Here is a 27,120-nt window from a genome sequence, read left to right as displayed (position 1 = left end):
GTGACTCTTGATTGCCCAGCATTCAATTCCAAGCTAGTAGTGGTAAGTATGTGTGCTGACTATTCGATTTCTCTTGTTCTTTTTTTCTTCTTTTTTTTCTTTTCGCTGAATCAGTGTGGTTTGACGGCTCGGTCCTTTTTCCGTTTTTCTGGAGCTGGTTTATCTTGACTGTCTCCTTGATTGACAGAGCAAAACTGCTCATTATCTGCACCATACCCAATGTTTATTCTGGAGATACTATATGGCATCCATCCGGCCTGTGTCTTTATTGTGGTACTGTAAGAGAGCTGTAGATATGTGTACCCACGCTGTAAAGTGAGACAGAGTTGGCAACGCACAGAGAGTCTTGCCGTGATACCGTCGAATTAACGCCCCGAATCACCATTCTCTACCTGGCTGATAGCTGTTCGAATAAAGGACCTAAACATACACATTCGCACCTCGGGCTAAACAATTGCGAACCGTTGTTACGGCCAGAACCGGCGGGAAACTCGCTTGAAGCGCACCTCTACGGTCGGCTATGTAAGCCGGGTCGAGGTACTTATCGTGCTATCATCGAACCATGGGCATAGGCAGTATGACGCCGAGTCGGGGCAGGTACCTGCGTACCATTGCCGTCCGCCCAGAGCATCAGGAACTCTCCACTGAGGAGCCCTGGCCCGGCCTTGTTCCTGTCGTCCCCGGCAATCCCAAGCTCTCGCCTTCTTGAGGTCCCAGTTCCTATTCCGTCTCCATTACCAGAAATAAACCTACACGAAACACCTCCCGTACGCTGCACGCGACCTCTCCTCACTCCCATTGACTATGCGGCAGTAGATCTGGCTTTAATCTTCAACCTCGTCTCCTAATCCCTCGACATCTCTTCCTCCGCATTTCGCCCGCTCGTGTCTGTTCCATGTTGCCCTGCGTCATACAGCCTCGGTAAAGGCCGCCCCAACTCGGTCACGCGGGGTTCGATTCGAATACCTCATTTCAACAGTAGATCGCCAATTCAGAGCCGCCCAACATGTCGTGGAGGAAGACGGATAGGTTGATGGATACCATCAGGCATTACGCCAGTTTCCCGGCAACTGGTGTGAGCTTGAGGCAGATGGTCCAATTTGGAGAGAAGCCTTCAGTTGGTTCGTCAACCCTTGGCAACTCCCCTCCGTTTCCTAACGGCTTGCATTTACCTCCCTTCTGCTCCGTTGCTTGCTGAGCTTGCATGCGATAACAATGCGCCAGTTCCTACTTGACTAGCTTTTTGTTCAAGCTGCCATAGTGCTGACTGTTCATTCTGCTTCCAGGAACCCTCTTCCGTGCCTCACAATTCCTTGCCGAGGAGCTACCAATCCGCCTTGCCCATCGTGTACAAGAGCTCGACGAACTTCCAGATGGCCTCAACGACATGCCCTCCGTGAAGCGAGTGCAGGACTGGTACGCACAGTCATTCGAGGTATGTCAAGGCTTTTCTGTCGCATAATGCATGAAGGACATGACTCACTGACACTCATCCGTCCGCGCAGGAACTCACACAACTTCCCCGACCTGACTTGGATAAATCAACAAAAGAAAGGCTCTTGAGGCCTGCCAAATCGTACGGGAAAGGTCCAATGCTCTCCGAGGCAACCCGAAACCCGAGTATCGAGGAAGGCCAATATGCCTCTTTGCCGCAGTCCAATGGAAACGGCTGGAGCAAGCAGAAGAACGTCGCCGCACGGAGATATTTTGCAATGGTGGATGATGTCGGCGATTGGCCGCCTGAGCTGCGTTTGTACAACGAGCGCTTCGCCAAAGCCCTGCATGGCATCAAGAGGCGCCACGACGGAGTTGTCACCACCATGGCACAGGGCATCCTGGAGTACAAGCGCAAAAGACAGCGCATGCAGATTGATAACAACATCCAGTCATTCCTCGATCGATTTTACATGTCGCGCATAGGGATCCGCATGCTCATCGGTCAGCACATTGCCTTGACCGATCAAAGCCACCACCGGGATCCCACCTATGTCGGCATCATCTGTACCAAGACCAATGTTCAGGATCTCGCGCAAGAAGCCATTGAGAATGCGCGCTTTGTCTGCGAGGACCATTACGGACTTTTCGAAGCACCCAAGATTCAACTCGTTTGCAACCCTAACCTGAACTTCATGTACGTTCCAGGGCATCTTTCGCATATGCTCTTTGAGACTTTGAAAAACTCTCTCCGCGCCGTTGTCGAAACACACGGTCAGGATAAGCAGGAATTCCCTGTGACCAAGGTCATTGTGGCAGAGGGTAAGGAGGATATCACCATCAAGATCTCGGACGAGGGTGGTGGTATTCCCCGAAGCTCTATACCTCTCGTTTGGACATATATGTACACCACTGTGGATCGCACACCGAATCTAGACCCGGACTTTGATAAGAACGACTTCAAAGCGCCTATGGCTGGCTTTGGGTATGGATTGCCTATCTCACGACTTTACGCGCGATACTTTGGCGGAGACTTGAAACTTATCAGCATGGAAGGGTGAGTCGCGCGCTGTGCCATGGACTTATTTTACGTAACCCCAAGCTAACCCCGAATGTAGATATGGCACGGATGTTTATTTGCATCTCAATCGTCTGTCCAGCTCATCGGAACCTCTTCAATAGGGACCAGCAGTCATGAGGGACAGGAACGCTCGAGGATTGACGCTAGGGTTAAGGTATACACTGCACAAGAGGCTTAAGGATCGCGAGATCACGGAGCGTCGGCAGGTTGGAGACGCTCAGGAGATGATGAATCGGGGCGACACCGATCCTGGGTATTTCAAGCAAAACAACGACTTGTGATTAGCCTGTCTTGAAACAGGCCATTAATCGCTCCTCAATATTCGGCGATCGAGACCATGTCGGAGAGCCGAACCCCTCCGTTACTTGATCCATAGCGGCAAGGCGAGGGACGTCGGGGCTTCTACACTTAGGTTGACGACACCTTGAGGGCGGGAGTACTATAAGCCAGCATCATGTTGGAATCTGGGATGGGATCATCTCCGCGCCCGTTGTGGCACGCGGGGAGGACACATCGTTTTTTGTTTTCTTCTTTTGGGTATGGTTTGGGGGCATTTCCAAAAAAGAATTACCCCGGCTGGACAGGAGCACGGGATCACACACACACATTGGACAGGCCGCATCGGCAATGAGACTGGATGGCGGTGGGCGTCTCGGGTTTCTTTTTTGCCACATGTTTCTCTCGTTACACAGTTGAAATACACATGGTTGCATAGGGAACGTTTTGATTTGCAAAGTGAACTGACTATTAGTGAAGTTGCGGTTACCTGACTATCGAGGTACCTGAAAGAGCAAAACTTTTCCGTGCCTTCCTTCCCATGATCCTAACCGTTCCGAACCGCCACCGTCCTATCGTTGAGAAGTTGCAAAGTTGAAGAGAAGTCGAACCCCACGTAATCCGTGGAAATATGCCCAGAAGTGCCATTCCTTCGCGTTCCCTCATTTCTCAGGCGTTGTCCCCGTGAAGCTTCCATAGACTATAGCTGCGCTGTAGCTGGTAGCAAACATCAAACTTCCTCCCACTCCCTCAGGCATGTGAGGTTGGTCGGTTGTTTGTTGCCGGATGACTTGCCCGTGAAAATTGGGACGGAATGGCTCTGCGCTGAGCTGCGATCAAAACGCAGGCAAGAAACTCAAAGAAGCTCAAATAAAGAAAAGGAAGAAAAGAAAACAATGAGACAGATGAGGGCGTCGAGTAACCACTGATGGAAATGTTCTCCATGGCGGCATGAAACCACCGCTACCAAATAGAGTTATTTGGTGCCCAGATGACGCGTGGAAGAATGAGGTTCCTACTCGTCGTCACTGTCGTCATCGCCGTTGCCGTACGGAATGGGGTTGAAGATTGTTTGAGGCTGAGGCCTGCCTCTCTGGAGCGCGCGGTGCTCCGCCTTCGTGAGCTGCTTTCTATCGCGCTGACGATCCTTGAGAGTGCGTTAGTAGGGTACTGAAACATTGGAAAGTGATAGATGGACTTACACCGGGCCAGGGACCGCTAGGCGCAACGCTCGAAGCGGCGAGAGCCGTAGTGTTGGATCCGGTCTCGGGGCGACCTCCCTCGTAGGTATAGCGACTCTTAATCATGGAAGAGCCACTGGACTGGGTAGTGGGGACCTTGGTCTTGATATGCTTCTTGCCAGCCGAGTCGTAGGCATTGAAGTCGATATCAAGGAAGGTGTTGTGAAACTCGTAATCACGACCTGTCTCAATGGTACCTGCGATAGCCGAGGTAGCAGCAGAGGCAATGCTCTCGCTGTCCAGGCCGGAGGCGCCGGCATTGTAGCTAGCATGGCCGACATTTCTAGCCCCAAGGCCGATCGGGCCAGCAATGTAGGGCTGACGAGTCTCGATGCCCATAGACTCAATGCGAGTCGAGAGGTCATCCGCGGCAGTGAGGCCGTTGGTTCCAGTGACGGGAGCGAGGGGCTGTCAGCACATTAGTCTTGTTCAAGTTGGCAGTTCATGGTCTTTCTTACCTGATCAACCTCACTACGGAAGTCAAAGATCTCAGAGGGATCAGTCGGCAGGTGGCTCACGTAGTCGTCCGTGTTCTCCAGGGGGTCCAGTTGAGTGTTAGGACCGGCCCAGGGAGTGTAGCCGGGCTCCTGGGTGTTGATCCAGTGCTGGCAAGACTTGCAGAACTGTACACAAAGATGTGAGCAGAAGTGGAAATGGTATGCGTCTCAGGTACTCACGTTGACGCCATTGGTTCTGTTGTTCTTGGAGAAATGGTCCAAGGTCTTAATCTCGTCACATGGACCTTCACATCGGATCTCATTGACGGGTTCGCCCGAGTGGATGCGGCAGACCATGCCAGTGTTGGCACGGTTGACTCGAGCGTGTCGATCAAGCTTGTCTTGAACAAGCTTCTGCTGCTTCTTAGAGAAGCCGGACATCGGCTTCCACTCACCGCCAATCTTGCAGCGATACCTATAAGAAAGTGTCAGCGGTGTCAGAGACTAGTCGCATTGGCACAATTCTCGTATAACGCAACTTACTTCTCGGCCATATTCTCGCCAAGCTTCTCACCAAGGTCCTGGGAACTGAGAAGTATTTGTTAGTGCCGTTGGCTACAGTGAGAAGATAACGCTGCATTTTACTTACCTGCTAGGACGAGAGGAGTAGTAGGAAGACATGGCTGTGGTCTCGGTGTGTGTGTGTGTGTGTGTGTTGGGACCTATGTATGTTGAGAAGATCACCAAATGTTTTTGGCGTGAAGAGTAGGAGGTAGAATGAAGGGTTTCTTGACTTGGAGGCACAAGCAACAAGTAATGATGTGAGTATCGGTGTTGACGGATCTGAAGAATTCTTGAGAAGAATTGATGAAAGATGCGTATTGAGGAAAGGATTTTGGAATGTCGATGGGAATTTCTTGGGGATCGAGTGTGTGAGTGAGCGAGGAGGGACGAATGGAAGGTTGGAAAGAAAGAAAACTCGGGTCAACAGCCTGCCCGTTAGGCAGCCAAGGGCATCTAGAGAAGGCGCGTTTGTTATTCCTCGTCGTTCCTACCCTTCTCAAGGCAGGAACAAAGGGATGGTGAGAGGAAAGAACGATGGCCCAGTAGAGCACCTGAGCAGTCACTCAGCTTGAGACCGAAAACATCGCATGATTCATTCGCTTGATCAATCACTCCAAGAACACCACATCGTGACTACACAGTAGGATAAGAACAGGCAGTTCCATGGAATCATCTTGAAAGTTTTGCACTTACTTAGTACTCAGTGGTTTCCTTAGTATCTTATACGCACATGCTAGACGGCCAATAGTATATGTCAAAGATAAGACACACGTGAAGTTTGATGTGTTACCTTGGTCCACACACCCGGCGAGCAACCTGATGCATTTTGACCTTGAACAAGATATTTGCCATCGATTGCAACTTCTCAATAAGTAGCTACCTATCTAGTATGTCGATGAGCTCAAGTGGTTGCTAGACTTAGGAGAACCCGCAAGCAGGATACTCCAACTACTTGCCATTTACCTGGATGGTACTGACGAGTCCCTGAGGTGCAAACATTTACCTCCGAAACAGCTCAAGACAGCAAGGTTTCCCCCCCAAGCGAAGAACGTTCCTATGCATTGGGAAGATGCTTCGCAAAGCTGGCCTGGCGGCTCTCTCAAAACGCAGTCTTGCTACTGTACCTTCTTCTATCATCACTGACCATCGTTCTTCGTCTGCAGCTTAACGGTTTCTTCACTTCCAGAGTCATAGACTTACGCATCGACATATGGGAAGGAGCCCATACAAGATTTCATATCGATGCTGAACAGTGTACATTCAGAGTCAGCCTAGAGCCGGTGCATAGGATCCGCTTCCAATATAATGAAACTTCTTTTGGAAAACAAGCACATACGACCACACCCATCAGAAAATTCGGGATCCCGTCCGCTCTCCCATAGACAAGCTGATGAGGGCCAGATTAGTAGTTGAGTCGGTGACGATCAGCGAATACCTGGTGTTGTATGTTTTTGCTTTTTCAAATGACCGGCCACGACCGTTGCAGTTTTGCGGTCGTATTCCGTGTCGTCAGCCGCCACCCGGAGCCACCTCCGACGAAGCAAAAAAAAAACCTACCGGCGCTGTGGAACCCCGGCAGTCAGACGCATAAAGCTTGTACACTTCCGGCTCTCACAAAAAAAACGGCTTATGCACTCAATTCACATGGTTCGGTATTCTTCACATGGAGGACGTTCCGTTCGGTACGATACTCTGTTGTCCGGTGGACGGCAGTGGATGCCCTCGTCTCCATTCGGTAATGTACACCGCTGCATCCGCCATCTTACTCAACCTGGGGTTCCATTCGGTCAGTCTTCCATCGTGAAGAGAAAAAAACGAGAAGAATATTCCACAGCTTCCAGAAGCGGAATCGAATCTCCACGCCTGGCAGGGCGCTAGACTTTACAGGGCATGGGGCTACTGCAACAGCGGCCTCTAATTCTCAGTTCAGGGCCTTGTCTCAACGAAATTTCGAAGCGAGGCGAGCGCGGGGACTCTTTCCTATCGTTCACGAGATGGACGAGAGAGGGGAGGGGGTGTTGGACTACGATACCTAGGTTCTGCTCATCTCGCGTGAAGCTTTCCAAGGGTCCAACAAGTGGCCCTACACTAAAACGAAACAGCCTTTGTGAATCACGGTAGAGGGATCGTCGAAGATTCCAATACATCTGCGTCGTTGCCACGGGCACCTTTCATATCGCGGCATCCGGACTAGGAAAAAGAGCTTCTGCCCGGCCACGCGGCGGCTCCGGATCGGCGGTTTCCCAACTTCGTGGGACGGATGCTTCCCAACCACCCGCGGCGGCCCTCCCCTCCCAGTCCCACCCTGAATCCCACCAGCATCCTTCCAATGTCTGGGCGTGTGTGTCTTCAAGGGCGGTGGTTGGTCCAGTTGCAATAGCAGCAATTAACGGAATCGTGCAAAAAGAGGATGGGAAAATTTCCGTTGCCCAGAGATGAGGGTGACGAGAGATGGAGCAATCTGTAACCACCTCACAGGACCCCTGGAGGATATGTACCTATGCAACAACGGAGATGCACAGCGTCAGAACTCTCTAGGTCCGCACAGGTGCATCGGCAGCACGACATCGTGATCTCCGCGCCCACCCCGAGTCAGCACAAGGATGAGTGAAGCGTGGCTTTCTGGGAAATAGATGTCCATACGGAGTATATCCACCGATCACGAGATCACGTTCTGATCAGTCACAAGTTATTGCAAGACCCCTCCGAAATTGGCACAACGCCATTGTCCCTACGAGTCTCGTGTAGAAGCCAAGAGCTAGCGAAACGAGAGTGCCCGGCCTACAACACTCCATTCGCTGGATGAAGAGTTAGAGAAGTGGTCGGTAAATCATCCTCCACAATATGAGGTCCAGCGGCAGCAGAATAGGCGGGAAGCACCCTGGCATAAGGTAGGCTGTTAGACAAGGCGGGACAGAGTCGCCCGAGAGGAGTTATTCGCTTCGCAACGCAACCACGGATGAACTTGAGACGACATGGGGCCCGGGCAAGGAACCCGCGGCCCAGAGCTTCTGGAAGAAGTCTGTTGCGCGTCGCATGGTATGCGTATCCGTATGGATAATGCAGCGCAGCAGGTCCGGAGGTCTGCCTTGCCCTTTTCACGAGACAATTCGCACGTCCCTCCCCTCCCTCCCCCCCATGGTCATGGACGGGACAGAGGGGATTCAGAATAAGGGGGGGTGGTTAGTGGAAACACGGGCGACAGATTGTATCACGACGAAAATCCCACGAGGGGTCCCTGAAAATGGGCCAATGCTCTGTTCTTTTCGAGGAAGCGGGAAACCAATCCTAATCCCCCCAACCCCTTGTCTGGCAATATTCGAGGGCACATTAACGGCCCCCAAGTAAAATCATCGAGAACGAACTCGGAACAAGAAACACTCTATGCGGAGCCAAAGCCCCGCCCTTGTGCGTGCGATGGGATTGTCCATCATCTCGCTGGTTCCATGCCTCGAAGTTGGTCATGATAATGCGGCCATGCAGTGCTATCCCAAGCCCAGCTGAGCATGGTTGTGGGCTCGATACCTTCTACCAAAAGACGCTGTGCCACAAATCCAGATTGGCCCGAATCTTTGGGGGCGTTGGAGGGAACGGAAACCCGGCCAAACCTTGGCCAAGTTCATGCCCGTCACCAAAAACGTCGGTGATATTGCAGCCGCACGGCTTGCATTTTGCATGGCATGGGCCCAACCAATCTGCCAGGCATAGGATAGGTATCGACTATTGCCAAATGGCATTGCCCATTTGGCGGGGTATGTTGGCCAAAATGCCAAAACGCAGCCCGTCCCAAGAGACCGGCGGACGGCGCGGGCTTTGCATTCCCTGGGATCCTGATCCCCCTCCTCCTCCAAGGGTCCGACCCTGAAGAGAAGCATAAAGCTGTGCAGCATTGAACACTACCATGGCCGGCGATTGAAGGTGGCCATGTCCATGCTCTCTGATTACCAGGCCGGAGCATACAGGTGACAGAAGAACCCGGTCTCGTAGTTGCGAATCCACCACGAGATGATCGCCCTCCTTCGTCTTCCTGCCTGCCTGATGGGTTCACTGGTGTGAACTTCTAAAGTATCTGTCAGGCTGAAAGACAACCTAGAGGCAAGGCGAAAGGGTGCATCTAGCAGGCGAGAAAGGGGTCGTGGAGTCCATACGATGGGGGCGCTCTAGTACTAGTGGAGAGATTGTCTTACCTTAGTCAACGTGTTGAAGATGTGGCCGCGGCGGCGGCGGCGATGGCGCCAACGGAGGAGGGGAAGGCCAGTGAACCCGTTCACTAGGTCAATAACTTACTCATACAGGCGCTCATCTTCCTGGCAACTTGGCCCATTGAGATTTACTTCATCTCACAGTGCAGCCAGTGGGCGGGCGGGTTTCTCTCGCCCAGCAAAGTTTTGGGCTTGGATGGGATTATTGCGTCTGGGCTGGCACGGACACTCATTACTGGGAAACTTGGGCAAAAGGGCGATTATTCCCCACCAGCTGTCATTCCAAATGGACGCCGGCCGTCGAACCGCGGATGTGCCGGTTGGTCGTCCGGGTCCCATGCCTTTGCAAAGTTCGTGCCAGGTCCCCTGGCCATGTACCTTTTTTCCCTCATCGTCTTTTTTCTTCACGGAGGTATTCACTGTGAGAGTTTCTTTCCCCATCTATTTTCACTACGCAACCAAGGGCCCTTGGTGGGAAAAGATACAGACACTGGGATGAGGGCTGGGATATGAGTCGTGACGGGCTCCGTGCGGAAAGGCTACCTACAGGCTGCAGTACCTGGAGGCTGGGAACCAGTCAGTCCGGCTTGTAACCTGACCACTACCTGTGGGAACGGGAAGAAGGGAAGGGGGGAAACGCTCCGATCCATCAGTGAAGACGGTGGATCGTTTCACGGAATTTCTTCACCGTCTGGCGCGGATGGAGAAAACTGACCGGTCGATGGAACCCTCGGGCTCGGGCCTACGAATACCTTAGTGTAGATGACACCAAATGAAGCGACGTTGACTGTGATGATGTACAAGTATGAAGCGCATGCACTTAACCGGGGTTGGCCACCCTGGTTCATATTTATGCAGAGGCTCTGGGTATCTCCTTAGATTACTCATGCTACTACCGGGTACAATCCAACGACGACTGATGACCACCAAGCAGTTGTTTGAATGGATGATTAATTCTTGTGAATCATCTATGTGCAGGACGTTCGAAAAGAACCCTTTGTACGGACGACCATACATACCTCTCTCTCTCTCTCTCTCTCTCTCTCTAACCAGCCGAGTACCAAATCAAGTACCCAACTCCAAGCCTGAGTAATAAACCTCAGAGATGAATGCAATGTAGTTCCAAAATACCAATCCCTCCCCAACGCCTCTCTTGAGTTTTTGATTTTCTGTATACCCCATTTCCGGCCTTTCTCTGAATAGTTGCGTGAGCATCTTTGAATCGTCTAGTTCCCCCCCTCATGAGCTGCGTTGTGGATGCTGCAAGCCGTTTAGTCAGTCAACATTCCCCATAGTGCATGTTCAATGTACATACCCAATGTCCGCAGGGTTTCCCGGGGACTGCGGGTCAGCTCGTGTCCGGGCCGCCAAGCCATTGGTCTTGGCGATTTTAGCAGCAGGAGTTTCCGCAGAGTCCGCAGGGCCGGTATTCACGGGGCCGCTGCTGGCAACAAGCGCCTTACGCTTTCTGCCGCTGTTGCGGGCATCGTCGAGCTGCTCCAGGTAGGCCTCAGAAACAGGGGTAACATAGCAGCCGCTGAAAACGCCGATCTCGAAAGTCTGCGTCTTGGGGTCACGAGGAGAAAGCTCGGCGCATGAGGCCACGAGATCCTCGACCGTCTGGTAGATGATGTCATCAGCACCGATTTGCTCGGCGATTTCGGCGTTGGTGCGTCCATGAGCAATCAGATCCTTTTGCGATGCCAAGTCAATGCCGTGGACATGGGGGTGGATGACCTCGGGCGAGCACGAGCTGAAGATGACCTTGCGAGCTCCGGCCTCACGCGCCATGGTGACGATCTCTCGGCTAGTCGTTCCGCGAACCACCGAGTCATCAACAAGAAGCACGGTCTTGCCCTTGAACTCGGAATCAATGGTGCTGAGCTTGCGGCGAACGCTCTTTTGACGCATCTGCTGTCCAGGCATGATGAAAGTTCTGAAGACGTAACGGTTCTTGACGAAACCCATGGAATAGGGCTTCCTGAGTCGCTCTGCCAAAGCTGCAGCAGCCGTGTTGGAAGTCTCGGGGATAGGGATAACAACATCGATATCCTTAACGGCCTCCTCGCCCAGCCGAGCGATGATATTGTCAGCCAACTTGATACCCTGGCGGTTGCGGGACTCATGGACACTGATTCCATCAATGACACTGTCAGGCCTTGCAAAGTACACTTGACTACGTCAGCAAGTCCCAGCATCAATTTCAAGATTGTAGCTTCTTACCGTATTCAAAGATGTCAGGGCTGTATGAAGCCGGCTCCTGAATCTGGTGGAAAACAGGAGGGCAGCCCTTCTTGAAGAGAACAGCCTGTCCAGGCAAGACATCGGTGATGTTCTTGAAGCCCAGCTGGCGCAGAGCAATCGACTCCGACGCAACCATGTAGTCGTAAGCGTCGTCATCAGGGTTAGGAGTCGACTTGCGAGAACCCCAAACCAAAGGACGGATACCATCAGGGTCTCTGAACGCAACCACACCATAGCCAGCAACCATGATGACGCTAGCCCAGGCACCCTGAATGCGCTTGTAAGTGCGCTCAAGCGCACTGAACAGATCCGTCTCGTTGATACGTGCCTTTCCAGTCTCATTAAGCTCGTTGGCAAAGACAGACAGCATCAGCTCACTGTCACTGCTGGTGTTGATATGCCTGTGAGCGTCCTTGTCCAGGAAGGCACGGAGCTCGGCAGCATTGGTCAGGTTGCCATTGTGCGACAGGCAGATTCCATACGGGCTGTTGACGTAGAACGGTTGAGCTGTGATCTGCGTTAGCCTCTCAAAGGCCGTGAGGTGTCACCAGCACAGCTTTGTTCTGACCTTCAGCACGTCCACTGCTTCCCCAGGTAGGGTAGCGAAGGTGACCAATGCCCATCCATCCAGGCAAGTCAATGACCCTCTTGCCGTCCTTGAAGACGGTCGCTGCCATGCCAGAATCCTTGTTCATGAAGATTCGTCCTCCATAAGAACTGCTGGTGTCAGCCAAAGCCTGTAATTGGCTAGGTGTCCTTGAGGTTCCCTTACCTAGTCGCAATACCGCAGGCGTCTTGGCCGCGGTGCTGAAGAAGGTACATGGCTTCATGGATGTCCTGCGCAGCGTCGCAGTTGTCTTCATCCCGGTCATAATGACCCATGCAGATTCCAAGAATTCCACACATCTTGCCTTGCTCTTTGCGGTATCTTGCAGGAGATCAGTGATTCTCGAGGTCTATCCAATGCTTCCGCGTTCCAGGAAGCTTGGCAAACGTTTGCGCAGAAGGGACCAGCGTAGTTATGGGTGTTGGTGTTCGAGATAGCTTCGGTCGTGGGTGGTGGCGGGGTATCCGATGGCGGGGTATTTTTTTTTTAGTTGGACAGGGTCCACGCCGTGTTTTCTTCGTGTTTCGGACTTAGGAAAAAGAGAGTCGGGGGAACGAGGCAACACGAGATCTTCGGGACGAAGCAAGCCGGCCTCTTCGAGAGAAAATGGATTGGCTCTCGTACTTCGACGAGGGAACGGTGAGGCTCCAAGAAGGAAGAAAAATATTTTCGACAAATGTCGTCGGCGAAAAGCAATTGGGGTAGGAGCAGAAAAAAAATTCCTCCAACAGTCGCAAACCTTCAGAAGGAATGAATAAGTGGGGCCGATTATCGGTGCTTTCTACCACGCGGTGGGAGCGGCATGTGCGGCAGGTTGTAGGTACCTACGCCCCGGATAAGGCTCCGTATCAGCGTTCCTCGTGCTCCCACAGGGCGCTCATCGCGTTCTTGTCGAACCCTTCTCTCCGCAGTAGTGGACCTCTTTGTTGGCTCCCGTGAACCGTTACTCCGGTCAGCCTGCATCTTGAGGGATTTCACCCTCCCACCGGTTCAAGCGATGCATTCCGAAAGCCCGATGTGGTTGTAGGCTGAAAAGGGTAGGTCCAGTGACGGTAGCCACGTGGTGCATGTGCTACTAGGCCTTAGGAGATAAGCTGGAGGACATGGAACCCGTGAGGGTGCACCCCAACTCTGGCCGCATGCGGTGTAAGTTGGTGGCACTGAACCGTAGGGACTGATGGAGCTGGCGATGAGAAACTGGGGAGGCAGTCATACTTCAGTCGCCATCATTGCCAACTGCGACCCTCAATGTCAAGCATTCGTTGATATAGTCAACTTTCTCTAATAGTATACCCTACTAAGTATAGATCGATTCAAATACTAAGCAGGTACTCGATTGCGTTGTTTATACTATACTTTGTTGCATCAGACTTAGATTTGACTCTCGTTCGGATCCCCTTCGATAGCAAGGTACGTAGATGGAGTTGGTGGGTAAGAGAGCATTGGATTAAGACACGCCCGGAAACCACCACAGGTGGTAACAGCCCTCGCGATATCTGGTTTTTGTCAATGAGGTTGAGTCTGCATGAGCCACCCACCCATCTTCCTGTTCCTTATCTTCCGTCAGAGACAAGAGACACAGGCAAACGCTACTGTTTCGTTTGCTGGTTTCTTGGGCGGAACGAGGCTTTACATTCTCGGGCAGTCCTCCGCCAACTGGACATGATGGAACTAGGCACTTACATTTTCCATGCCGGCAAATACCTCCCACCTGTGGAAAGAAGGATCCTTGAGTCGGTGACTATGAAAATTCGTGACATGTGCAGATATGTGGATTTCCTCAAACCATCATTTCCCCGCAGGAAGTCGGTATGACTCTCCAAGCAGCGGTGAGGATCTGGAACTAGGTCAGATGGTGCACCGCTATCTTAATATCATTGACATCGCATTTCATTTCTCTCCCAGCTCTATATAGATAGCGCGTGGTATGTGTTTCTCACTTGTAGGGTCAAAGCCCTTGAAAACCACCAAATACCCAATCTATCAGCAAACTATAGCATGTAAGACTGCGTGAGGTGAATTGTGATAGAGACTCACAGTCTGAGCATCATTTATCGGGGATATTCATTTAAACATAGAAGAACAAAGATCGGCTATAATAATATCCATCATCGCGAGCTTCATACCCATGCACAACGTTTTATGCAACAAGTGGATCGTAGCCCGGCCATGCCCCTGGTCGAACGCCTGGTCTAACGGGCAGTGAGCACAGATCTGGTGGTTCTCAAATTGCCCCGGGTGCGTGGTGCCCAACGTTCCTCCGTAGCTCGTCGATCAGCGCCTTTCCTCATCAAAGTCCCCTTCCAAGGATGACGGTCCCCTCTGGTCCCTCTGGTCCTCTCTAGCTGCCAATCTAACGGAAAGGCCCGTGGAATTGTGAGGAGGGGGAGGGGGAGGGGAAAACTATGAAATAAGATACTCGTTGGGCGGGGGTTTGACAAACATCATTTCCTTGGGTAGGGAGGCCAAAGACACGTCTCGAGATGACGACGTCGAGTCGAAGTGAGGTGACACCGGTCAGTGTCGCATTGCGACGTGCTCGGTCGGTGTTCAACTTGTTTGCTTCACCAATGTCGCTGTTGTCGTCGTATCCTCCGTGCCATGAGTCTGTTGCTTTGGCCGCATGTTCCTGAGACTTGGCGCGGTGTCAATCGCAGTGACAGTTGCATAGACGCAGCGACGATAGTGTACGCACCCGCGTGCGCACCGCAGTGCGCCTGCGGCAAGGCGGCAAACCATCTCAAGCAACCAAACGTCCTGATAGTCTTTCGACTCTGTAGAGGCAGGAATCTCACATACGGTTGATGGTAACGGAGGCAATCAGGGGCGGGGGGGCCTTGGCTCCTGTTAGAGACGGCGCATACGCCTACATGTTCCAGACGTTTTCCATACTATGGGCCCAAGCAATAGTATCGATCATTTTTTTCTCGGCAGGTTGCGGCGGATTGCAGTGTGTCATTCGGTTTGGGCATCTCCACTGATTGTCTCATTGCGACAAGCTGATGGTTTAGAACGAACGGGAAGAGGGCCTCTTTGCCCCATGAGCTCCGTTCGTTGGCATGGTCACCGGTGAGCTTTCCCAAAGCATCACAAGTTCCCTAGGTTCCAGAGTCCCAGAGTCCCAGTACGTATACGTAGGCGAGGGAAGACTGAAGAGAGGTGGGCAAAGAAAAGCTCAATTGTCAGTTCCGGCTCCCCGTGTTCGGGTCGAGCTTGATCGAGAGCTTCGAGGCACGCTGAACAGGGCGCCCTGTTCTGGTTGGCGACCCCTTGTTGCCTCGGCCGGTTGGCGATGTGCGCCATCATAAGCCCGTGGTCGACTTCTGACCCAAGTGTCTGGTAATTGGGTATTACGGCGGAGGAGAAATCAGCCGAGCGAGTCATCCTACATCGACAGACTTTTGTAAGTTGGTGGCTTCATCGGGGAGTTGCTGAACGTTGGACGGCGAGTTAATAGCAGCACTGCAACGTCACCTGCTGGCGCCATGCATCGTGCTATAGCAAATTGTAAGTGCAAAAGTGCATACGTCAGGGGAGCTACCTTTTTCTTCCTCTCGATACCTTAATCAACGAAGGATTGGCAAAGTGCTCTCGGTTCTGCGTCAAAAAGACCCCCGAATGCCACGGAGGAAGGTCCTGAAGTTCATCACCGCGGAAGCAGGTACAGTGCTCATGTAGCTCCCTGCCTTTTCTGGGCTAGAGCCGGCAGGAAGGCAGGAAGCGCCCTCCACCTGCATTCTTTCCCTCTGCGCCCAGCGCGACATGTCATCATCCGACATCCAGTCTCTCTGAGGCAGGAGGCAGGCAGGTACGGATGCTCCCCTCCTGATTCCCTTTCCCGCAACCTTCCCGCCGTGTTTCATCATTTCTCCTGGGTCACCAAAGTCAACACCAGGCTGCTGGGAATCTGGGCTCGCCCATTCGCACATCAATGTCGAGCGCCAGCCTACCAGGTGGGCTGCCTCCACGTTTTTTGCTCCCCTGTGCCTGGTTTTTCTTGTTCCTGACTTATGGACGTGCCCACACTGACGCGCTTCTGGCTACAGGATCAGGTTCGCACCGACAATCCCAACCCCGCCGACGTCGCCTCTATTGTCTATCGGAGAAGAGGTCCAAGAGAAGGAGGAGATAGTCAATTGCTGGCTACCTACGCAGTATGGTTTCGGCTGATGTCACGGCGTCTCTGAAGATCGGATATGAGTGTATGTCTCTGGAGTAGCTTGTTCGCAAGATGACATAATAGGCAGTTTGACGAGACCCAGACCCCCTTCGGCGGCATCACTGATACTCCATCCTCATTTTCACCACGAGCAAATCAAGAAACAGTTCCAGGCAAGCAGGAAGGCTCTTCAGGCCCGTTCCGCAGGCCCCGAGCTAAGGTAGCACTAGGGGGGGGGGGGGGGGCAGGCAAACGAGCCGGCGACGAACAAGGGCACATGGCGGATGCCCATAAAGCATGTTGGTACGAACAGTACTCCGTAACACACCATATGGATACCTACTCGATACTCCGCACCGCTGGCTTGAGTTGAGGCTTGAGGACGTTTGGATTTTACTCTGCTTCTGTACTAGTAGCGTGTGGATTAAGTTATATGACTGTGTCGGCCAATTCAGAGGCTTATTAACTCAGCGTCTAGGGCTCAACGGCGAGACATGAAACGACGAGAAACACCTGCACAATTCCCAGCATGCAGGGTGGGTGTTTGCATTTCCCAATCCCACCCGAGGTGGTGATGAGATTTGCAGATTTGAGAATGGAACTCGTACGCATTGCCACACCTACCCGTATTCTACGAGCTACCGCGCTTCATCAACGGTTTATTTCACGGCTACCGCGATAGGCCCGTCGCTACCTAAGGCTCATCTTTGAGTTACTTGGCCGGATCATCAGCTCTCCCCACCATTCGGATGCTTCCATTCGCCTTCTCTGCCCCTGGCATTGCCAACTAGTAGTATTCAATGATGCCGACGGCGTTGATGCGGCAGTAATCCACCAATGCAAGGCGGGCCAGGTACCACGTACCTCCCACACAGCCAAATGGGAAAGATGTGCTTCGGTACCTGAACATCGCGACGCTGGGATGCTTGACAGCGTACTGCGTAGTTGGACACACGGGCCTGGCATAAATGGCCCTAGCCGGCGTTTGCCTGCTGTTTCGGGGGCTTGTGCGAGCAGCCAAGGTCGCGCCAGATCCATCGGAGGCGCTATGTATGCACAAAGCTGGCCGTCTTCTATTTTGTGTTCTGAAAAAGCGACATGGTGGTACGGATACCGCCCGCGGTGACAATCCAGGCGTGAGGCCCAACATGCCTGCCAGTCAGTCTCGGGCAGCCTTCGAGGTTAGCGTTTGGGCCCTAACGTGGCGCCTCCCGGCCCCCCGGCTGGTCTACTGGTTGGCGTGGACAATTTCCCATCGTCCCCTTGCTTCTTACCTCTTTCGCACTCGTTCTGCCAGCCGGTGCCGCTTGCTGCACACCACACGATGAGCTGGCTGCTGCTGTCAAACTTGGAGACCCGAGGGAAAGGAATAGTGAGAGAGGAACGCGGCAGCTGTCCTATGATTACCTAGGTAGGCGGCAGGTACCTACCCATACGGTCGAAGCTGCTACACAAGCGCACACCGCTGACCTGGCTCGTAGACATCACAGTACAGCTGCGGGCTCGAACTCATCACGTCCTGCCAGGCCCCGGTTTTGGTTCATTCGCGTCGATGTCGCGTTGCCGAATGAAGCGCCTCAGTACAGATACGTACCGATGGAACCAAACGTTCACCTAGCTCACCGAGATACATCCTATGTATCCAGATAAGGTATGGAGGCGTGGGAGGTAAAGCACGAGGTGAGGTTGTGGAAGAGGACAAGGATACGTACCTGAGCTACCGGCTAGAAGTCAGGTACGTACTGTGCCTGAGCTCACACCAAGGTGACCAAAAGTGACCAAACGGACGGACATGAGCAGCATCCACTTTCCACCTTCCCCGAGCTTGCGGCCCCTTTTTCTTTTTAATCTTTTTTCTCATTCAGAGGTGTGATGTGATGGTGATGCTTCAGTCCATCCACCACTACTAGAAACACCATTTTGAGCTCGGTTTCATGGATCGAATTGACAATTAGCCAGATGGAGGCGACGAAAAGACACACTGACAACACAGTGGTCCTTTGCCCCGACATCTTTAGGAACTTGGACCTGGACCCCTCCGATCACTCCCGCCACCAAGAGACCCTTTTTCCTAGCTTTCAGGGCTTCCAAGTGGCACTAGCATTGGTGATGAGCAACAAGCTCGCGGCAGCTCGCCAGGTTCCCCTTTTCTCCTGCTCCCCATGTTGTGCGAGAAGTGGAAACGAGGCTTTATGCGCTTGAACCACTTGTACCATCCAACAGCGGGCAACCTGACACGGATGACAGCCTTTTCCCTTTCGCAGACGCGGGATGCAGCCACGCAGGACAAGGCCACTTTCTTTTTCACCTTTGGGTCTCCAGTTTCTTCCACCCAGATCCGGCCGTTCAACGTCTTGAGTTCAGGGTTGTCTCGATCAATGATCGTCTCAACCTCGACGAGGCTGGGGATCAGTCACTACCATTTTATCCGTACGCTATGATTCCCATCTTTGCCGATGTGCCCGCATTGTTCCCCTCCTGGTGCCCTACGGCAGATTTCCAAGGTTTGCTCAATTCCCAGGGTCTCCCTCTCATACTCGTCATCCAAATGGACGACGAATACACTGGTATCGACCCGGACTCTCTACGTGTCGCGACGAGACGACACACACACGCTCTCACACACACATAAATGTACACAGGTACACAAATACCAATCGTTTCCTGGAGCACATCATTCACCAGACGACGAAGACCCCCGTCCCAGCCGGCCCCAGCCAGTGTCGTCGAATAAGGCTGCAGGATTCCCATCGCGGAGCTCCATTCTTGGACCTGGTTCCCCGTCTTGCCCTGCTGGGCGTGGCACGCTACATGCGCGTACCGTCAGGAACGTTACGGTGTACACTACTTTGGCCTGAGGTACTCGTCTCTGTCCACGGATAACGAACGTATGCGGTCGTGGACTCGCAGCAAGACACAAAACCCCAGGTACAAGATATACACCACTTTGGCCCAGTATTAGGCAAAAGCTGTTTGGTCCTGTGGTTGTTTTGCTGGCATATCAAAACACAACACATACACAACACGCACCTTGCATTACTGCGCAGCGCCGAGGTGCTCACCTCTTGTTCAAAGTTCCTCCTGCACGCGCCCCGCGCCACAGAAGTATTGCTCCAATCCAGAGTTTGTGTCTTGATCCGCTGTTGAGCCGGTTGAAGAGGAGTCAATTTCGTCTGGGGCATTATCCAACGGCGTGAACGGCTTGCTCCCCGTTTTCCTCCCCTGGTTGGCCGCACCGTGCTCCCTTCAACTGGCCGAGGTATTCTTTACGGATCATTCTGTCCGTATCGTTCCTTGGTGCCCTTCCGGGTACATTCCTGCTGGCGGGTGCGGCTGGGATTCTGGAGTTTGGTGCTGATGGTGATGGTGATGATGCTGACAGTATTGCTGCCGTGGGCTTGCATGTGCAGAGTTGCTTCGTGGGCACAGCCTGGTGTTATTTTCTGCTCTCCGTCTTTTCTCGCAGCGTTCGCAGCGTACGATACTACGGTGGTGGTCGTGGTACCTGGTGATGCCGCCACTCGCAGCAAGTCTGCAGCATATCCCATGTCTAGGGCTACCTGATGAACATGTATCCGTTGACAACTGCCTCGAAGCGGATACATACCAAGCTCTATTGGGCAATGACCTCTACGTTTCTGGGCCATCACTGCCGACCACCCCGGCCAGAGATACTCAGTCGGGGCTACGCAGTATGCCAGTTCATCAAGCATCGCCCGCTGCCCCATCAACTCACGTCCCATGAGTCTGTATTGGAGTGAAGATGGGTTGAAGGACTTGCGCGGTGTGCGATTGCGCATGCGCGGCGGCGTGACCCCCGTCGTCTTCCCGCGCGACGGTCTGTATGTCAAGTTGCATACCAAAACAAGAGACGGGTCGACTGGTGTGGGCACGATGGAAGAGGGGAAGAGAGGAACAGACATATTAGACAGGCCGTGAACCGTGACGGCGGGAGGCGAGACCAGCAGAAGTTTGATTTTCCAATAATTCAATTCCACCCCAGGGATCCAAGCACCAGGCGCAGACGAGACAACCGCCGGAGAGAAAGGAACGAGGAAGAAGAAAGTCTACACAGCGGCCACTCGCAAGTTGCAACCAAACGTCCGAACATAATCAAACCAAAAGTCGACCCTGCAGCCGACAGCATCATCCTCTTTTTTTTTTCTTGCTCTTCTCGATTCAGGTACGGATACCCGTCCGTCTCTGAGGTGGTTCTCGATCTCTGGACTCTGGCTGGTACAGTTTTGTCTCTCATCACCTTGTCTCTCCTGCCTGCTACCACTGGCACAGAGAGAGAGAGAGAGAGAGAAAAGATACCTGACACTTCGTACCTATCCCTACAGGTCAAGTCAGGTCAGGTCAGGCCAGTCAGGTACCTCTCCCGCGCGCGCACATACACACACCACTTTCTCCGTGGACACACACTCTCTCTCGCAGGGCAAGAAAAGAGAGACAGACACTGGCACAACTGGACACACACACACACGCGCGCACATTGGCACACAACTCGCACACAAACATTACAGCCTGACCCTGGTCGCTGGCCCCCCCCTACCTAGGCTTTTTTGGCCGCCCCGGGTCCCAGGAGACTCCCAGACCACCACCATCACACCCCCCCTTGCCTTTTGCCTTGTACACACCCTTCGAGCGCAAATTGGCCCGCCAGAGCCAAAGGGCAAAAGGGCAGAAGGACTGAGAGGGAAGGAAGAAAAAAAAGAGGCACGACTGCCCCCCCGAAAACCATTAGCGAAATTGGGCCCCTATCACCAGTACCCTCTCCTTCTACCTTTCACCCCCCCGGACTCATTCGTTCATGCTAAGAACGGGCCCCCGGCCATTTCTCGAGTCGACGGCATAGTGGCCGGCTCCTCGTTCCATTTTACCACTTACTCCCGGTCAGTTGAAATCAATTTCCCTTCCATCTGCACTGCATTTCGTACCGCACTTTGCACGCCTGGCCTGTGGACTAGGGGTACCTACCTATCTTATTACGGGAGTACCTCAGATCCCTACACAGAGCCACAGAGCCCAGAGGTTCCTTTCCTTTCCCAAGTTTCCCACCCCTCGTCCCCTCGCCCTCTCTCAAATCCTCGTCTTCGCCCATCCCGACGCGGGTCCACGGTGAATCACTCTGCTGGATCGTGTGTGGGTTTCTGCTCTCTCTCACGCCTCTCTCTCACACTCAGTCTCTACTAAGGTACCCGTACCGCGCAAGGTACCGTACCTTACTGGTGTCTGTCTACCTTACCTTACACGGTACCTTACCGTACCGAAAGGAGTACCTTTACACTCTCACTTTCTCTCACACACTCTCTTTCCTCCCCCGTCCCGTCCATCCACTCGACCCTCGTCACCCATTCATTCTTGCTCTCCCTTTCCACTTCCGCTCGGCTTCTTGCTCCCCTCCTCTCCCAAAGCTCCCTGACCCCTTCCTCTCTCATCTGTTTCTTCGTCCCTCTTTTTTTTAACAACCCATATGCGTCGCAGTTCTCGTCCAGCTTTTGCTATCCAACAGGCAGAGCATCCGTCAACTGCCGTCCGGTCCGCGAATGCTGCATTGCATTTACAAGCAACCTGCTATTACTTGAACTGCACCCAAGCACTCACACCACACGCATTGCGCAGACGGGACAGCAAAGACTAGGTCGACATCCAACAACACCACCACCACGGCCACCCAAACACCTCGTGCGTCGATGCTCATCTCTCCCCTCGTCACCAGCTTCACAATTCAACGCGGCTTCCAAAAGAGACCAAACCAACAAAACCTGGTCGCCCAACCCCCCTTCCACCTTCCAAGGGTCGCTTCCTCATCATCGCAATCTCGACCCACGCACCCGAGAACATCGTCTCCTCTGGATATCCACGTCTGAGGATCCATCCCCGATCGACTGGTTCTAGCTCCATTCCCACCCCCTGGACCCTTCCCTGGCCCTTTTAATAATATCGACCACCTCCTGGCTTCGACCGTCCCTCGCTGTCTCCTCTTCTTCATCTGGTTTCGCTCTCTTGGTCCATCCCAGCTCAGTCATTCTCGCTTTTTTTCTATTTCCAAAATCAACCTGTTCCCCGACCCATTACTCGCGACATCATCCGCACAAAGCATTTCCTTACTACAACTTTCAACACTTCTTCAACCAAACACACACTACCACTACCACCACCAACCTTGACCACTACCACCACCACCGCATCACCACCAACAAACACTACCATACTGGGAAGAGCTACCGGTCTGAATGCCACAGGTTTCGCAAGCGGCTCTTACACAGAGCTCCTCCTAGTTAGGCACAGCATTGGTACGGTCCAGGCTAATACGCCTGAGAAAGCGGCCTTGGCCAGCTGACCCGCCCCAGAAACACCGTCGTCACGAGGATCTTGACTGGAATCAACGATCACATCCACACAACAAAACTCACACAAAATGACGGTCGCACACGAACTGGCCCACAGAGGCTCATCATCGCACTCTGCCAACAACATGGCTCTCGAAGACCGATTCGAGGTCCTCAAGGAAATCGGTGACGGTAGCTTTGGCAGTGTCGTTCTCGCCCGGGTCCGTAGCGCAGGTGCTAGCGTGGCTCGTCGCGGTACGGTGGTAAGTTCCTGCATATCAATCCCGTTACACCACATCAAGTCACTAAAACATCGTTTAGGTTGCCATCAAGACCATGAAGAAGACTTTTGAGTCATTTACGCCATGCTTGGAGCTTCGTGAGGTCGTCTTCTTGAAGACGTTGCCCAACCATGCCCACCTCGTCCCCGCCCTGGACATCTTCCTCGACCCGTACACTAAGAAGCTGCACATCGCCATGGAGTACATGGAGGGTAACCTGTACCAATTGATGAAGGCTCGGGATCACAAATGCCTCGACAACGCCAGTGTCAAGAGCATCCTTTTCCAGATCATGCAGGGCCTCGAGCACATTCACGCACATCACTTTTTCCACCGCGACATCAAGCCCGAGAACATTCTTGTCTCCACCTCATCCCACCAAGACACCGTCACGTCTTTCCGCAGATATTCGGCTCTCGTCACTCCCCCGTCCACGCCTCCCAATTACACCGTCAAGATTGCCGACTTTGGACTTGCACGCGAAACCCACTCAAAGCTTCCCTACACGACCTACGTTTCAACGAGATGGTACCGAGCACCCGAAGTTCTCCTGCGTGCTGGCGAATACTCCGCTCCCGTCGATATCTGGGCTGTCGGCGCCATGGCAGTTGAAATTGCAACACTCAAGCCACTCTTCCCCGGTGGAAACGAGGTCGACCAAGTTTGGAGGGTATGTGAGATCATGGGAAGCCCCGGAAACTGGTACAACAAGTCTGGTGCCCGTGTCGGTGGCGGCGAATGGAAGGACGGTACCAGGTTAGCCGGCAAGCTGGGCTTCTCATTCCCCAAGATGGCTCCTCATGCCATGGATACGATTTTGCAGCAACCTCAGTGGCCCGCTTCGCTGAGCCACTTCGTTACGTGGTGCCTGATGTGGGACCCCAAGACCCGCCCGACCTCAACACAGGCAATTGCTCACGAGTACTTTGTCGATGCCGTTGATCCCCTGAGGCCGAAGTCCTCTGCATCGAGAATCTTGGGCCGCAAGCAGTCCGATCTTGGCCGCGGCAACAATTCTAACTCCTCTACCCCTACCTCCACCAAGCCGTCCTGGTTCAGGAAGTCCCTTATTGGCCGCTCCGAAAGCGCCGAAGTTGCCGTTCCTCAATCAATTTCCAAGGAATCAACCCCGAGACCGTCCCCCGTCCCCTCGCAGACGACGAACGAAGTCCCCGTCGCGAAGACGCGCCCTGCTCAGTCAAAGCGCACGACATGGACGAATGGCCCATCCAACGTCGCACCTATGCCGATACTCCCCTCGATCCGCCCCATCTCGCCCATTTCCGATGCGGTGACTGCCGAGGCGAGAAACGGTGTGACTTACAACGATTCGTACGCCAACGGTCGCCAGCGCACTGTTCAGATTGATGAGAAGAAGAAGATTGGCAGACAATTATCGGTCGCCTCAAGCACTAACAACTATGCCGAGATTCACCGCCAGCAGGCCGAGCGAGCCCTTAACGGCAACAGTGGCCTTGCGTCGCCGCCCGGTGGTCATAAGGAAAGCTTCTTCTCCCACCTCCGTAAGCGTGCCCGTCGTTTCTCTGGTAGGCATCAGGCCCCCATGTCACCCAACTCGGACGATGTCGAGGCTCAGGCCGGCTGCGGCCCCTGGAACAGCAACCGGTCCTCGATGGTGATTGATAACAACGCGCCTACTCCCCCGCCGAAGCCTACGGAACTTTACGAGCCTCTTGATAAGGCGTTGAGAGATGTCCAGCAGAACCACGACAACGCTCCCGTCCCACCGGCACACCTCATTACTCCCAGCAGCACTCTGAAGAGACATCACTCTCTGCCGCAGCACCACCCGCGCTCTGTTGACAACCTGATGGGAGCCGCCAAGGGAACCGGACCGATTTCGAGCCGAACCCGTCGTGCCCACGCCCATGGTGTCCAGCACTACGACGCGCCCGATGAAGAGGATGAGCTACTCGATGAGGTTTTGAACTCGACCCACCGAGCCATGAAGCGTCTTGAAAAGGACGGAAAGCCTGGACTGCGGCAGTCTGCCAGCAACATTGGCATTTCGAACCCGTACCCGACTCCCTCCCCTTCGGCCAATGGCAACAACTCTGTGTTGTTCGGTGACAACCACGAAGCCGTCGCACCCAAGCCTTTGGATCTGAAGAAGTCGCATGGCGCTGAAAGTCAATACAAGTGGCCTACTCCCCCGTACGAGGAGAGTGAATGGGCTGCATCGGCGTCAGCCAGCATTTGGGCGGCTAGCAATCGGTTTTGAGGCGGTTCTGCCTCTGAAAGAGATTTTCTTACAGAGCTGAGCAGATACCATCGCAAAAGTTCTTTGTGTAATCACTTGCATGGGATGGGTGTTTGGCGTTTGCCGGTGTACCGTTCCCGTCCTCCAGGTTGGAGGCGGGTTCGACTCCGGATCTCGATTTTCTTTTGCCCAAGATGTTTTGGAGCAGGGTGGCATTTCGACTATTCCACAATATCTTCGATACCATAGGGCGGCATCTTTTACGCCATCGCGCAAATTTCTATTTTTTTCTGTTTTTTTCTTTCCTCATCGACTCATCTGTTTCGAAATACCCGACACTATAGACTGGATGGGCTGCCATCGGCGCCCTATACCAAAGATAACATTTCTTTTGTTTCTGGGGCTCACACGGGCGAGGAGCGGCAGTCTCCCAATCGGAAGAAAATGGACACGGTCCAATAGGGACTGGGGACAAGATAAGGGAGGGTCAAACATGGTCACACATTTCTGTACAAGGAAGGACAAGGGCATAATATCTTCTTAGATTCTCTGCGGGCTGGACACGTCAGACGACTTTGAGGAAACCCAAATCTGGCCAAAGGATGCCCAACGGATAGTTTGTCATATATGGACCGCAGAAAACACAAATGGTATACATATGGGCAACCCTGTCAACGCTACTCAAAGGCTGAGTCTCGCGATTGTTTACTCGATCGCGCGGAAACTATCATTTTTGTATTTGGAATTTTTGAGGATGAGGCGGAACAAAAAAAGACATATAGTCAAGAGAGGTGGTGGAATGGAAACTGTACGTAGGCGGACGAATTTTTCTTGGAAGTCATGCCATAACCATACTACATAATATCAAGATGACATCTAAGAGATGTACATCGATTACGAATCACGCTCATAAGATCTTTCTCCGTGTGATATTGTGAGAACAAGACATGTACGTCTGTACAGTATGATGGCTGTCTCTATGTGTGAGTGTAGGCTTGGGAGCATGTGAATGAACGTTGAGTTTCGAATTGACTCTGGGCTGAACCATCAGACGGTTTAGACGCGCGGGTGTGGCGTGGGTTTGGCGCCCCCGTTTTTTCCGCGACCGGTGAGCCGGCCCGGTACGGACGCGCCAAAGGTTGGAAGCAAAGAGGCGAAGCTCCTCCCGTCGGGTCAGGTCACTTCTTAGTCTAGGTATGGAATGCTAGGGCTGCGAGCTGCGGGCTGTGGCGAGCTGAACGAGAGCAAGACAGGGTGGGGCGTGTTGGGTCGCACACTGCGCAGTCAGGAACGGAAAGGAGTCCCCTGGGTGAGTTTGTCGGCGGCCGGCGGGATCTGCTGCTGCTACTGCGGCTCCTGGTCTATTTTGCTGCGGCCTGGTTTTGGGGGCTGGAGGATGAGCTGGTGCATAAGGGCAATGGGAGTTGGGATAGGAGGTAGAGCAAGGAATGGGTAGAGCGTGCCAGGGCGTTCGAGGCTGTGTTTTGATGGGTCCTCAGTGTACGCCGTTTAGAACATGGAGGCGGGCAGTTTTGTGATTTGCGTTTTCTTATTTTGAGGTGAGTGGGTTTTTTATCCGATGCCTCGCCCTGGTGCCATCCGTCTTAGATTTTGCAGAAGCGAGGCGGATGGATGGTATGTCTTGTCTCTCTACCGTCTTGGGTGGAGAAGGAAAGGATTGGTCTCTTCCAAGAGTTTAAACGAGGCCAGTCTTCTCAAGCTGCTTAGAGTGCTTCCGCAGCCGTTCTATGTGACTGGCAGATATATACTGAGAGAGGCGTCTCGTGGCAATATCTGGGCGCTTCTCAGTAGTGCGGATATGTACTAGATCCGGTATAGATCAAGGGCCCTCATGAGGTACAAAAAGCCTCAGTAGAATTGACCATGTCAGGTTACATAAGTCTGTAAGCACCTGAGAAAGACAGTCGAACGATCAGACAAATGTTTTCAGAAGTTGGCTTTGCGGAATGCCCTCGTCCACCAGTCTATTTACCACCTGGTTTTGTGACGGGGCTTAGAAGCGCCTTTGATGATTAAG

At 53.1% G+C, this 27,120-nt stretch overlaps 8 protein-coding genes across 8 annotated transcripts, besides 1 other annotated feature; 4 read left to right on the top strand and 4 right to left on the bottom strand.

Moving 5' to 3' along the window:
* Nucleotides 1-1,006: 1,006 nt before the first annotated feature.
* Nucleotides 1,007-2,796, top strand: CABS01_12426 (uncharacterized protein; the record flags this gene model as incomplete). Its single annotated transcript, XM_060545779.1, has 4 exons — nt 1,007-1,121; nt 1,287-1,435; nt 1,506-2,491; nt 2,640-2,796. The coding sequence occupies 4 exons, from the start codon at nt 1,007-1,009 to the stop codon at nt 2,794-2,796; spliced, it is 1,407 nt and encodes a 468-aa protein (XP_060396636.1).
* A 1,010-nt stretch (nt 2,797-3,806) lies between these two features.
* On the bottom strand, nt 3,807-5,150 carry CABS01_12425 (uncharacterized protein; the record flags this gene model as incomplete). Its single annotated transcript, XM_060545778.1, has 6 exons — nt 3,807-3,938; nt 3,994-4,440; nt 4,491-4,655; nt 4,710-4,944; nt 5,013-5,057; nt 5,119-5,150. The coding sequence occupies 6 exons, from the start codon at nt 5,148-5,150 to the stop codon at nt 3,807-3,809; spliced, it is 1,056 nt and encodes a 351-aa protein (XP_060396635.1).
* A 2,054-nt stretch (nt 5,151-7,204) lies between these two features.
* Nucleotides 7,205-7,480, bottom strand: CABS01_12424 (uncharacterized protein; the record flags this gene model as incomplete). Its single annotated transcript, XM_060545777.1, has 1 exon — nt 7,205-7,480. A coding segment is annotated over one exon (276 nt), but the record flags the coding sequence as incomplete, so codon positions are not given.
* Nucleotides 7,481-10,461: 2,981 nt separating this feature from the next.
* CABS01_12423 (amidophosphoribosyltransferase) lies at nt 10,462-12,385 on the bottom strand (the record flags this gene model as incomplete). Its single annotated transcript, XM_060545776.1, has 5 exons — nt 10,462-10,495; nt 10,551-11,406; nt 11,459-11,986; nt 12,048-12,196; nt 12,252-12,385. The coding sequence occupies 5 exons, from the start codon at nt 12,383-12,385 to the stop codon at nt 10,462-10,464; spliced, it is 1,701 nt and encodes a 566-aa protein (XP_060396633.1).
* A 3,186-nt stretch (nt 12,386-15,571) lies between these two features.
* Nucleotides 15,572-15,652: a sequence feature (Short protein (CABS01_12422, KAK1490622.1) was converted to a misc_feature.).
* Nucleotides 15,653-16,936: 1,284 nt separating this feature from the next.
* Nucleotides 16,937-17,371, top strand: CABS01_12421 (uncharacterized protein; the record flags this gene model as incomplete). The annotated part of the gene is made up of 1 exon (XM_060545775.1): nt 16,937-17,371. A coding segment is annotated over one exon (435 nt), but the record flags the coding sequence as incomplete, so codon positions are not given.
* A 1,330-nt stretch (nt 17,372-18,701) lies between these two features.
* Nucleotides 18,702-19,103, top strand: CABS01_12420 (uncharacterized protein; the record flags this gene model as incomplete). Its single annotated transcript, XM_060545774.1, has 1 exon — nt 18,702-19,103. The coding sequence occupies one exon, from the start codon at nt 18,702-18,704 to the stop codon at nt 19,101-19,103; it is 402 nt and encodes a 133-aa protein (XP_060396631.1).
* A 408-nt stretch (nt 19,104-19,511) lies between these two features.
* On the bottom strand, nt 19,512-20,168 carry CABS01_12419 (uncharacterized protein; the record flags this gene model as incomplete). Its single annotated transcript, XM_060545773.1, has 2 exons — nt 19,512-19,795; nt 19,853-20,168. 2 exons carry the CDS (start codon nt 20,166-20,168, stop codon nt 19,512-19,514), a joined length of 600 nt encoding a protein of 199 aa, XP_060396630.1.
* Nucleotides 20,169-22,669: 2,501 nt separating this feature from the next.
* On the top strand, nt 22,670-25,103 carry CABS01_12418 (uncharacterized protein; the record flags this gene model as incomplete). Its single annotated transcript, XM_060545772.1, has 2 exons — nt 22,670-22,843; nt 22,902-25,103. 2 exons carry the CDS (start codon nt 22,670-22,672, stop codon nt 25,101-25,103), a joined length of 2,376 nt encoding a protein of 791 aa, XP_060396629.1.
* Nucleotides 25,104-27,120: the final 2,017 nt, after the last annotated feature.

The sequence above is a fragment of the Colletotrichum abscissum genome (assembly GCF_030869225.1).
Source record: "Colletotrichum abscissum strain IMI 504890 chromosome Unknown Scaffold_37.1, whole genome shotgun sequence".
NCBI classification, from domain to species: domain Eukaryota; kingdom Fungi; phylum Ascomycota; class Sordariomycetes; order Glomerellales; family Glomerellaceae; genus Colletotrichum; species Colletotrichum abscissum.
This window is presented reverse-complemented; position numbering and strand designations above follow the sequence as displayed.